Source organism: Amblyraja radiata, chromosome 21 (assembly GCF_010909765.2).
Source record: "Amblyraja radiata isolate CabotCenter1 chromosome 21, sAmbRad1.1.pri, whole genome shotgun sequence".
Classification (NCBI taxonomy): domain Eukaryota; kingdom Metazoa; phylum Chordata; class Chondrichthyes; order Rajiformes; family Rajidae; genus Amblyraja; species Amblyraja radiata.
The window spans coordinates 19,210,159-19,223,486 of record NC_045976.1 but is presented as its reverse complement, the minus strand read 5'-3'; the positions used below and the strand labels follow the sequence as shown (position 1 = coordinate 19,223,486).

At 42.5% G+C, this 13,328-nt stretch overlaps 1 protein-coding gene across 1 annotated transcript; it reads right to left on the bottom strand.

Annotated features, from left to right (window-relative positions):
* Positions 1-1,108: 1,108 nt before the first annotated feature.
* ckap4 (cytoskeleton associated protein 4) lies at positions 1,109-7,587 on the bottom strand. Its single transcript, XM_033039702.1, has 2 exons — positions 6,517-7,587; positions 1,109-2,495 (listed from the first exon to the last, which is right to left on the bottom strand). The coding sequence occupies exons 1-2, from the start codon at positions 6,808-6,810 to the stop codon at positions 1,257-1,259; spliced, it is 1,533 nt and encodes a 510-aa protein (XP_032895593.1). The 5' UTR covers positions 6,811-7,587; the 3' UTR covers positions 1,109-1,256.
* Positions 7,588-13,328: the final 5,741 nt, after the last annotated feature.

Sequence of the window (13,328 nt, the reverse complement as noted above, 5' to 3'; positions counted from 1 at the left end):
GAAAATTTCCTGTATCTTTTTTTGAGCATTTACTGCTATCCAGCCTGGTACTATCCCAGCAGAGTGCACTTGATAATTTCTGCCTGAATTTTGCTTTCAGGGTCTTTTTGTTTTTAGCTTAGTTTAGAAATACAGCGTGGAAACATGCCCTTCGGCCCACCGGGTCCGCGCTGACCAGTAATCCGCATACATTAACATTATCCTACACCCACTAGGGACAATTTTTCCATTTACCAAGCCAATTTACCTACATACCTGTACGTCTTTGGAGTGTGGGAGGAAACCAAAGATCTTGGAGAAAACCCACGCAGGTCACGGGGAGAAAATACAAACTCCGTACAGACAGCACCCGAGATCGGGTTCAAACCCGGGTCTCCTGCACTGCATTCGCTGTAAGGCAGCAACTCTACTGCTGCGCTACCGTGCCACCCTTATTATTATAATTTTCTTCTTTCAGGTGGGTTCTCTGGACAAAATAAAAAGTTTCAGATCCAAATAAGTCATTTTGAACTAAGTTATAGTGTCGACAAGAGGTGGGAATGTGTAGCAAAGTCTGATAATGCCAATGTGAAATGGATAATCTATTTTCAGTGATGTTGAGGAATAATTGACATGTCATGGGGTGTTGCTCACATGCATTGCTTTGAATTTGAGGTGCAGGATATTTTACAAGTTCTGAAAAGGATGGAAAGAACCTTAACTTAATGTCGTTATTGAGAAATTATACTTCTGGTAATGCAGCACTCTTGTTGATGTCATACTTAATTATGTGTCCCGTATACTGGAAGCATCTGATAGCCCTTTAGTGACACGAGTCACAGTTAATGTGTAACAAACTCCTCAGCCAATTCAGCCAATTGTGTGAAGCAGCATAGTTCAGGTACCTTCTAGATCAGCCCATTCAAATATTTAATCTTGACTTAGTGGATGAATTTGTGCTGAGTGATATTCAAATTCAACCAGAGTTTATGTTTGCTATGCATGCACAAAATCTGCATCTGTACAGTAAAGAAAATTAAGGACAATATGTTTGGGATGAACATTTGTTAATATTTAGAGGTTGATTCTACTGGTTTTCAGTGCAGAATTAAGTTTGTATCAACTGAAATTAGTTTCAAAATTATCATTTTATAACTGGATAATTATACAATACATCATGGATGTTTATACAGTATTTCATTACAAAACCTTCCAACTGTCTTTTTATTTTCCATTTTCTCAAGAGCTGAGCTTTATTAAAATTGTTGTTTGATGGCTTATTGTATCCTGTTTAATGAATCTGATAGTTTATCAACATCAGATTGCAGCTCATTCAGTGAGAGCTTTAGGGATGACAGTTCATCCTCAGCGGTATTAGTCTTATCAGATTCTGAGACGAGGCTCTCCACAGATGTCCCTAAAACTTCCAGGTCATTCTTGGCTTCGTTGACTGAAGACCTCAGTTCATCCATGGATGTTTCCAATGATGATAATTTCTCAGGAAACTCTGATTGCATTGTCTCTTCCATTGAATTTAATACAGCTGCAACTTTCTTACTTTCTTCATCAATCTCACCCATGTTTTTTTCCAACTGCTTTAGCCTCTCAAAATGCTTGGACTCAATTTCCTCAGTCTGTTGTTGCTGTTGTAATTCAAGAGCTTGCATTTTGTTTTGAAGATTATTAAGTGCTTCATTCGTTTCCTTACTTTGCAGACCTTCCAGGTTTGCTTTCAGTGTTTGAATCTCTTTGCTGAGTGACTCATGGGACTGAACAATACTTCTCACTGTGCCCTGCATGGAATCAAAATTGTAGAACTCCATTTTGTCAGATAAATGTGTTGCAGCTGTGTTCAAAGCCATAATGTTTTCCTCTGTGGTGACTAATCGGGATTCAAGTTTTTCCTTGTCCTTTTCTACATTCTCGGAAACACCACCCGCTTCTGAAATCATGGTTTTTATTTGCTCGGCCAAGCTTTCCTTTGTGTCCTGTAAATCTTGCTTACTTTGCTGAAGCTCTTCAAATATATCATGGAGAGATTTTACCGTGCTGGAGACTGACTCTTTCAGTACACCATTTGCAGATTGTTGTGAATATAGTGTACTTTTCACTTGGTCATATTTGCTGACTAAAGATGTAGTTTCTTGACTCCTTGCCTCAATAGTCATTTCAAATGAACCAATCTTTGATTTAATCTCATCAATATCATTCTGACTCTTCCTCTGAAGTTCTGTAAAAACAGCAATGTTATCATGGATTGATTTGGTTAATTCAGTTAATCTTTCTTCTACTGTTTTTTCAAGGGATGTAAAATCCCTATTTCTAGCATTTCTAACATCTTGGATGCCATCAGAGAGATCTTGCAGTATTTCATTCTGCAGCTTTTGAAGAGTTTCACCAATTTGATTTGTCTTGCTCTCACTCTTCGTGACGGCGTTGTTCGTTTTCTGCAGCTCTTGCTGATTGCCATGCAGCACTGATTCCAGATTGTTAATCATGACTTTCGTAGATTCCACCTGAAATAGATGAAACATTACACAGATGCTGGTGAATGAGGAGATTACAGAGTATAAACTGAGAATAATTTTACATGTTTAAGAAGGAACTACAGATGCTGGAAAATCGAAGGTAGACAAAAATGCTGGAGAAACTCAGCAGGTGAGCAGCATCTATGATGGAGCGAAGGAAATAAGCAACGTTTCGGGTCGAAACCCTTCTTCAGACTGATTAATTTCAATAATGAATAATTTTACATACTGCTTTGTGGGAATACACCCACCACCACAAGAAATTGAATGGCTCAAAAGGTGGCTTATCACCATCACCTCCTCAAGGGCAATTAGGGGTGGTCAATAAATGCTGAGACTCGCATCTTGAAAAGTGAACAAGAGAAAGGAAACTGTCCACTTGCGAATATGCCCATTTACTGTTGTAGGATAATTGGTTTCACACAGTCTAATACCAATCAGATTGATAAAAGAGGTTTTGCCACCTGGTCTAAAACCATCTAAAGTTAACAAGCATAGTATTGCTGATACAGCAACATTTTCTGCCTTTCTTCTTCAACGCCACTGCAATGCTGTTCCATGTTACCAAGTTGACCACACTCATGTTATAATCCAACGTAGAATTGGACTACTATCAGCTAACAATATGTGCAGTGCCATTTGACTGTATGACCACAGCTATCTTACATTTATTTTGTTAATTACAAAATTTGAAATACAACTTATTACCCATACATTTGTGATTTAAGTATTAACATTGTATTAAGAATGTATGTGTTAATCGTGCACAATTGCGGAGAAATTAAACTGGCAAAAAATGTTTTAACAATTTTTAGAAATATAAATGACCAACATGTAGCTTCTAACCTTTATTCTTTAAATGTACTTGGTCTGTTCACTTATAATGCATCAAACTCAGCTTCCAATACTGTCAAAAGAGATCAGGGGGTATGGAGAGAAGGCAGGTATGGGATACTGAGTTGGATGATCAGCCATGATCATATTGAATGGCGGTGCAGGCTCGAAGCACTCTTATGTTTTCTATGTTTCTATATTTTCTATGTTTCTATCTCTTTTGATGAAAGATAGTTTCACAAAAAAAAGTCTGACAAATAGAAAAGCAAGTCAAAAAAGGCAATAGGTTTGGTACGTTGTTGAGGGACCCTTGGCCTCAATGTAAGACCACTTTGCTCTGCCACTTTCAACAGAGGTATGTGATAATTTATGCCCAACTAAATAAGCGCCATTGACTTGTTTTGCTCAATTCACCCACGATAATCCCCAGCAACATACCATTTCCTGCATGGAACATTCATTTGTAAGTCGAGATCATTAACTTAGATCCTGGCAGAATTTTCAATCTCACTACCTTCCAAATCTGGCATGTGTGTGCTACCCACAGAGAACATGAGTGGTCAAAGTTTAAAAGGGATTTGAGGACAATTTGAATTCACAAATAAGCCTGACGGAATATGACCATTGAAAGAAACATGGCCCCAATGTTTGAAATTGCTTTGAAAAGATTGAATATTGATAAAGTTTCAGCGAAATAATCAATAGTTTCAACAAAAGCATAAAATATATAAATATTAATAACACTCTTGGAAGAAGGCTATGATAGTCACATATGAAATGAAAATTGTGAATGATTGCATCTTTATTAAAGTAGACTGAGGTGACGTTTGGTACTGATGCAGTTCAGTTGCTCTGCCAACTATAATCTAAAAGTATATAATATAATTGAAGAAAGAGCATGCGGCTATTCACAAAGTGTATAATGGCATTAGCATCTCCAGCGGCCCACGTCAGTGGCATGAATGCTGTTCTGCAAGAATTTAGATTACAGGATGGGTGAAATATGCAGAGAATGATGAAAACACAATAAGCCAGTGAACCTCTCAGGTGCAAGACCACTCGTTAGAACCGAGAAAGAGGACAGGTGAGTAGTTATTGCAAAAGAACCTCCTGGTATCGTGGAAGGGTAGAGTAGAAACGTGTCTGTGCAAGTAAAAAGACAATGTGCAAACCAGTACAGAAGAAATATATGAAATTGAAACTATTCTACTAAACCTGACCGAAGGAGGAACAGGACAGGCAGCTTAATGTTCCAGTATACAGGTGCTGCAAGTGAGATGGAGGTGGGGGTAAAAGAGGAGACGGAGTTGCTTTATTGATTAAGGAGAACTTCACAGCAATCATCTGAGTTGACTTTACTGAAAAATGGAAATTAGAGTGGATAATGCAGAACGGTATTGTTCCAAGCAATGTGAATGGTCCGGTGGCCATCTTCTCTAATTTCCATGGACCAATCATTTTAGAATTGATGTATCAGATATTATCTGAAATGTTTTCTTCCCATTGTGTCCTTGTTGAGACAATTGTTATATGTTTGCCCCTGTGCTTGCACATTCACTTTCTTGTTCACACTGGGTAAACTGCACAAAAACACTCCAATCAGTCCATGTCGGTATTTGTGCTCTACAGAATTCCCCAAACATTATGCCATTAATTCCCACTAATTCCTTCTCCTTCATGTTTGTCCAGTTCCCCTTAAGGTTTTTTTTATAACTTCTACTTAAGCACCTCCCTGTGATAGCAAGTTCCACATTGTCCCCACTGCATTAGAAGTTTATTTTGAATTGAACCTCTTGGTGACAATCTCATGATGAAATACAAGAAAAGCAGCAAATGCTGAGATACAGAACAGGTTAAGCTACCTCCATGGCAAGAGAAACAGCTTGATGCTTCTGCCTCATCAAGAACTGCGAGGGAGACCAATGGAGATTGTTTAGCTACGGGAAGGTGGGGAGTGAGGATGCCTCTGAAAAGGTAAAACTGGTGTGACCAATGGGTAAGATGTAAACAAGGTTAACTGCTCAATGAATGAATGGGAGAGTGACAATGTTGACAAAAGAACAGAGACAAGGAAATGTAGGAATTGTGAAAGACTTGCCCAACAGGTCAGGCTAAGGATGCTCTCCACTTCCAGAGGGAAAAAAGAAAATGATGGGAAAATAGTAACAAACAACCTAAGCCAATATCACAGATGTTCAACAGAAACCAAGGTGTAGAATTTAATATTATCCTGAAGACTGCAACATGCCCAAACAGAAGATGAGGTGCAGCTCTTCCTGCCCATGTTGGGCCTTGGTTTAGTTTTATTTGGTCTAGCTCACCTGTAGCAGAACGTCTAGTGCTTTGTGTACCTTGTTCCAAGAGCCCTTTGATTCTACCCCTCCCCCCCTCCCCACCAGGATTTACATCTTCCAGGTAGTGTGACCCCCCCCCCCCCCCCCCCCCCCAGTCTTCCTACCAGTATCCATCCTTAGCTCACTTTCTTTGTGCATTGTGTAGGAAGGAACTGCAGATGCTGCATTGCCTCTTAAATATGAGGATTACTTCAAAAGTTAGGTGTCCTGTTTATTTTCCAAAGATACAACTTTAGATTATTCATTTTTAAACAAGAGTGTAGGAAACATTTCCCAGTGTTTCATTCTGAACACTGTTCCCATTTTTTGTTATCAACTTGTCCCCTTTTATATGAATACCACTTGGCTAGCCATATCAAAAAGGGCAGCTGAGAAAAAAAAAAGGAAAACCGTTTTACCTACCTGTCCTTTTCGACGTGGCTATCCGAGTGAAACACCTCACCGAGATTGCAAATAACAGCAACGAACTCCAATTTGAAATCCCCAAGTGCCTGGATGTGAAGTATGTGGATTTTACATCATATAATTCCCCCCAGAACCACAGTTATAAAGATGCTGGTGGAAAACATACATCGAAAAAGTAGAAATAGAAGTAGAATGCGAAATTGGTGAAAAAGTATAAGTTGGAGACCGGCTACATGACCGCTGCTTTATTAGGTATGCCGTTCACGTTGGACTTTGGGGCCGGGAGTGAACTTGGAAAAACACATTAATTATAATATTTTTTTTAAGCGATAAAGTTCAATCACAAGACTTCAGAGCAGAGCATGTCTTGAAGCCTGGCTGAAACTGCAAATGGGATAGTGCATGCACTTACTTACCTGTTGAAGAACAGTTTCCATCTTCTTCGCCAGTTCGTTGCTTTGAATGGACGTCTCTTCGTTCCTTTGGTGAAAATGGTTGATCTGCTCCGAGAGGCTGTGGATATACCAGCCGAAAGCTGCCGCGCTCGCAGCCAGGACGACAAAGAGCAGGACATTCACCACTTTCCCAAAGGTCGAAGCCGACTCTGCTCCCCCTTTGCTGCCCTTCGAGCCCCTCTTTGCCACGTCATCCTGTGTACTGGGGGAACTGCGATCGGAATTACTTTTATTTTTTTGCTTTATGGAAGTCATACCGCAAATCAAATAGAAGGCCAAGTCGCTCGGGCGCTCTCGGACCACTGGCTCGGGCAGGTTGTGTGCAGGGCGCTTGCACCAAATGCTACAGTGGGAGACGCAGGAGGAGCATCAACGCGAAAGTTGGGCTGAACCTCCTGCCCCAGATGTTGCTTGAATCGGATTCTTTTAACGCCGCGGGCTCCCTGTAATCGCTGGCACGTTGCAGTGATTTGTGTAGGTCTGGGACTGCGGCTGCCACGTACTCTGGGAGGGGAAGCTTGTTAAGATGTGCAGCTCACTCCAGTTACATCACTCACTCGCCCTGTCCACACGGTTTCAGAGACCAGAACTCCAGTGGATTTGAACCATTCAGTACTTTACTTGATACCGTAGCGCCGCGTTCGTTTCTCCTTTTATTAGCTTAATTATAACAGTGTGTACTCGTTTCAGCCTTTTTACATTTCCACGTTGTCATTCAGGAACAATATTTTACTCCAGTTAAACCGCCACATCCAGTCAGGAGGTAGCGCCGACTCCCCGCAGTCAGCGCCTCTGCTGCAGCAGCAGCTTTTGTTTAACCGTCCACCGTTCCTCATTATTAAATAACGCTAGAAACGAGCGGTCACAATCCGGCGGTTACGGCCCATTGACTAGAAACGGGTTAACAAGGCTGCCTTGTCGATGCTGCCTGACCCGCTGAGTTACTCCAGCTCTGTGTTCCTGTCTTGTGTTGTTTCTGCTTGGGATCATCGTCCCGCAGATAGTTGGAATTCCTTTGCGCTGCCATTAGCCCATCCACACAACGTGGCAGTCCGGCCCCTTAGCTCAGCGCCGGCCCGCCCGCCCGCAGGCGAGACCCGCACCCGGCCGTCACAGCCCGTGGAGGCTAAAGCATCTGCAGATGATTATAGACATAAAAAGCTGGAGTAACTCAGCAGGGCGGGCATCATCTCCGGAGAGAAGGAATGGGTGATGTTTCGAGTCGAGACCCTTCTTCAAATGTCACCAATTCCTTTTCTCCAGAGATGCCGCCTGTCTCGCTGAGTTACTCCAGCTTTTTGTGTCCATCTTCGGTTTAAACCAGCATCTGCACATGCATCTGATTATATCTACTATTGCTAAAGAGCATGCGTTATTTCGCTTCTTTCCTCCTTGATTATAATAATGCTGTACAGATACTTTGGAGCGCATATTAATATGTCGTCGCGTTAACATTGCGGACAGTATGTTGTAAATTATAGAGTGCGTGATATAGACGCAGGAGTGGGACGTCCGGTCCGTTAGCTCTTCCCCACAATTTACTAAGATCCTGTCTACTTATAATTTTCGTTTTGTCTTTTCGTAGACGGAAAAAATGCCGATATTAATGCATAATAATATGCCCCAAAGTATAGCTCGGAACCAATTAATTTTTCGCACTGGGCCCTAAATATTAGAAAAATAGCCACAGTGATGTTAGAGTGCCTCCAAACTAAAGCAAACAGCGACGTCCCACATATCGCGCTGCATTCCCAGTCCATGTCAGACTTCACTATTTTTGTTCACCTCTTCTCCCAAAAACGAAAGGCCGAGGCAGAATGTCACAAACGAAATAAAAAGTGGTAAGTGAAATATTTGTGCCCCTCAAATAATTAAATCATTTGCTTGACGTGGCAAGTCACAAGGAATCTACCAGTTATAACGATATAAAAGGTTCTGAATACACGGGGGAACGAGGGGAGGGAAGACAAACGAGGAGCTGGAGAAACTTAGAAACAAAGAACTGCAGATGTTGGTTAGTACACAGAAGGACACAAAGTGCTGGAGCACATTAATATCCCCGACAATATGTTGCAAGCTATAAAATGAGGCATATATATGCAGAAGCTCGATCATTTTCTTTGCTTGGAAAGGGAGCAAGCACGCCATTGGCACCGCATTCATTTCTCAGTATGGACGGTCGTTCAACATTGCCAAGAAACTGGTAGCGTTGTGTAGCACGAAAGACACGAGAGGCCACGTTTTTACAAACGTCTACAGAATACTTGAGTGTCCGGATTTGGAGTGGAAAACTCTAAATGCGTTATCACTGGTTGCGCAAGCAACACTATGGGGGAAATGTTGAAAGACTGGTAGAATTAACAGCCATCTGGAATCAATTGGCATAGCGAAACTAATCGAATTTTATTGCATTCTGCAACTTCAGGCGTTTTGTGGAAAGGCACTATATTTTAATTATAAAGACACAAAGTAACTCAGCGAGTCAGACAGGAATCGCTGGAGAACTCAGAGAGGCGACGTTTTGGGTAGGGACTCGTCTTCAGACAGATTGCGGTTTTGGGAAGAAAGATGGAAGAGAGATGAGGGTAGGACAAAACATGGAAAGCGATAGGTCGCCGATCCAGGTCCACAAAAAGCTGGAGTAACTCAGCGGGTCAGACAGCATCCCTGGAGAAAAGGATTAGGTGACGTTTCGGGTTGAGACCCTTCTTCAGAATGAAAGTCAGGGGAAAGAGAAACGGGAGACATGGACGGCGATGTAGAGAGGTATAGAACAAACGATGATAAAGGAAACATGCCATTGTTAGCTGTGTCCTGTGTGCTAGGTGAGAATGTGTACAGCCAATGAAGTCTGACCCGCTAAGTTTCTCCATTATTTTTTCTGTAAACCAGGATCTGCAGTTATCTGAAGGAGGGTCTCGACCTGAAACGTCACCCATTCCTTCTCTCCAGAGATGCTGGATGTCCCGCCGAGTTACTCCAGCTTTTTGTGTCTATCTGCAGTCCCTCGTGCCTACACCGGATTTTGATGATGTTCAGAAACCTGAATTCACGGAAATTCCATCCGTTCCCAGTAGTGAATCTGTGAAGGTCTCTGTCTCAGAAGCCAGTGGAGGCCGATTCTCTGGATGCTTTCAAGAGAGAGTTAGATAGAGCTCTTAAAGATAGCGGAGTAAAGGGATATGGGGAGAAGGCAGGAACGGGGTACTGATTGTGGATGATCACAGTGAATGGCGGTGCTGGCTCGAAGGGCCAAATGGCCTACTCCTGCACCTGTTGTTTATTGTCCATTGCTACAAATTGAACCTACTGATCTACAGACATGCAACATTTTGAAGGCCATGTACGACTGAGTACATTGCACTAGCACCTTCTAGGTGATAAATTTTACGTTAGAAAGAATGCGTACAATCTCATTATTACGTTGGATTCATTAAAATACATTTTCCGGGGGTGTGGATTAACAAATCAAGATTATCAACAATCAAAAATAATAGGAAGTGCTGGAGTAACTCCGGGTCTGGCAGCATCTCTGGAGAACATGGAAGGGCGACGTTTCAGGTATGGCCAACATTCATCTGCATTCTGGGGAGTACATTGATGAATCAAATATGACCCCAGACATCAGCTTCTTGTCAGCAAGAATCAAGTTTAGTTTAGTTTATTGTCACATGTAATGAGATACAGTGAAACATATTTGTTTAAACCAGGTGTTTAAACCACACTGAATGTACCGGATAATTGGAGTTCTAAAATCCCAGATGGCACTGGATTAAAAAACTTGGTGGGGTCCAAATTCTAAAATTCCACAGGTCTCCAGGGGCTGTGGTATGATGCCTGGAGCACAGCATATTACTTTGATCTCTATACTGTATATGTGACAAATGGATACCAGACTTGGAGGCAGTGGCGCTAAGGCTCACCAGATTGTTTCCTGCATGGAAAGAGATGTTTTGAGGAAGGGTTGGATCCATAATTAAGAAGAGTGAGAAGGAATCTCAATAAAACACCAACAATTCTGGCAGGGCTTGACATGAGGGTGTTTTCGCTTAAGGGTGGAGTCTAGAACCAGAGGCCAGAACTGCATTAAAATGGACTGACCACTTATAACTTAGATAAAGAGGAATTTCTTCCCTGGGAGTTGTGAGTAAAGGGATTATTTATCCCATTTAACTGTGATTGCTGAGTCATTAGATATATTCAAGGCCAAGAAAATAATTTTGTGCTTCCTGATGACTGAAGGCCCTGTCCCACTTGGGCGTCATTTGCGCGTCACGCAGGTGGCGAGGATTTTGTGAATCCCAAAATCCTGGGGCGCCGCTCGCGACCTCGCATCACTGCCTATGTCACCACGCACACATAATGCACGTCATGCGCGCATCATGTGAACGTCACGACGCGCGCGTCGTGCGTCATGACGCGTAAATAATGTCGCGTAGATGATGGGCAAATGACGCCCAAGTGGGACAGGCCCTTTAATGTCTACAACTCCCTGGTGTCAAGAATTCCACTGACAACTATTCTGAGAGACAAAATTGCTCCTTTTCACACTCTTGTGATCGAACCCTATCCTCAGACTATACTTCTTTCTTTGATGCTGCCCAGCAGGGATAATATCTTTACTACCCGCTTTGTCAAATCCCCTCAGAATCTTACACATTTCAATGAGATCGTTTTTCTCAGCTTCAGAGAATCATGTTTACTTTGCTTAAAAAAGACAGTCAATGTTTTTTGATAAGTATTTAGAGTATGTGCTTTGGCAGGTTATTTGCTTTTTTTGTGAATGTATACCATTTGTTTCATGAACATATTTTGTTTCTATTATGTGCGATGGATTGATGACAAAAAACAATGATTTGTAAATCTTTGGTTAGAATATGTCTCACTTTAAAGGAAATGCTCTGCATTTGTCCTTACATGAATGAATAATACCTAATGTAGTCCGGGAACAATGAACCCAATTGGTATAATTTTAGTAATAGGTATGTAAAGGTTTTCACTGTACATTTATTTTTTGCAGATCACGTTGTGGAGAAAACAACCAACAGTACTATCTACAAAATATATTCATAAATAATCCATAAAGCCACAATATTAGGAAAGAAAATGAACTGAAATGGCTAGGTACACAATACAGCTACAAAAGTACTTCAGAGGTTAGGAATCCTGCGGTGAGTAACTCATCTCCTAATAACTCATCTCCTAACACCCCATGTCTATCTACCATCTGTAGTCACAAAAAGCTGGAGTAACTCAGCGGGACAGGCAGCATATGTACCATCTACAAGGTTCAAACCAGGAGTGTGATAGACCTTCGTGGATGAGTGTAGCTTCAATAAGACTCAAGAAGCTCCATACAACACAGGGCACAGCAGCCCACTTGATATGCATTCCATTCGCACACATGACCACAGGCGCACAGTAGCAGCAGTTTGTACCATTTACAAGATGCACTGCGGCAACTCACCAGAATCCTTAAGCAACAATTCCAAACTCACAATCTCTACCAGCGTTTTCGTCAAGGGCAGCTAAAGCATTGGAACATCACCACCAGGAGGTTGCCCTCCATGCTACACAATATGTTAATATTGACCAAATTAAAGACACCATAAAATGGAGCATCCCTGCATTTGTCAGAATTACTTAACCTTTGTCAGTGGAAATTTACAGGCTGTGAATAGCACCGACCAGTCTGAGCTTCAGATTGATATGTAAGGATGAAAGATCCAGGTGTTCTCCTCATTTCCCCTTAATTGATAAAATTCAATTCAATTCAACTTTAATGTCATTGCACAAATACAAGTATGGGTACAACGAAATGCAGTTTAGCGTCAGTCCGTAGTAATAGTGCAATATAGAAATAAAAATACAGAATAAGCAAACAATGTGGACGGAGAGACTGGAGAAATCTATCGGCGGGACTCCGAGTTCAACAATGTGATAGTGTTGTTGTAGAAGCTGTTCCTCATCCTACTAGTACGAGACCTGAGGCTCCTGTACCGCCTCCCTGATGGGAGGAGGGCAAACAGTCCATGGTTGGGGTGGGAGGGGTCTTTGATGATCTTCCCGGCCCGTCTCAGACCATTTTCGGTGGAGGGCATCCATGGCAGGGAGCGGGGCACCGATGATGTACTGAGCGGTTTTCACCACCCGTTGTAGTGCCTTCCTGTCCGCTACGGTGCAACTGCTGTACCATACCGTGATGCAGGTGGTCAGGATGCTTTCGATGGTACAGCGGTAAAGGTTGGTCAGGATCTGGCGGGACAGGTGAGCTTTCTTGAGCCTCCTCAGGAAGTAAAGGCGCTGCTGCGCCTTTTTGATCAGCTTGGAGGTGTTGAGGGACCAGGACAGATCCTCCGAGATGTGTACCCCGAGGAATTTGTAGTTGGAGACGCGCTCCACCTCAGTCCCGTTTATATGGATGGGGGTATGTCTGCCCCCTCTGATCTTCCTGAAGTCAACAATAATTTCCTTCGTCTTCTTGGAGTTGAGGACGAGGTTATTGTTGGCACACCAGGTTGTCAGGTGCTGGACCTCATCCCTATAGGCTGACTCGTCGTTGTCACTGATCAGTCCTACCACCGTGGTGTCGTCGGCAAATTTAATGATGGCGTTGGAGCCATTCTTAGGGATGCAGTCATGGGTGAAGAGGGAGTAGAGGAGAGGGCTGAGCACACAGCCCTGTGGCACGCCGGTGTTCAGTGTTATAGTGGAGGAGGTGAGGTTGTTGACCCTAACAGACTGTGGTCTGTTGGTGAGGAAATCCAGTGTCC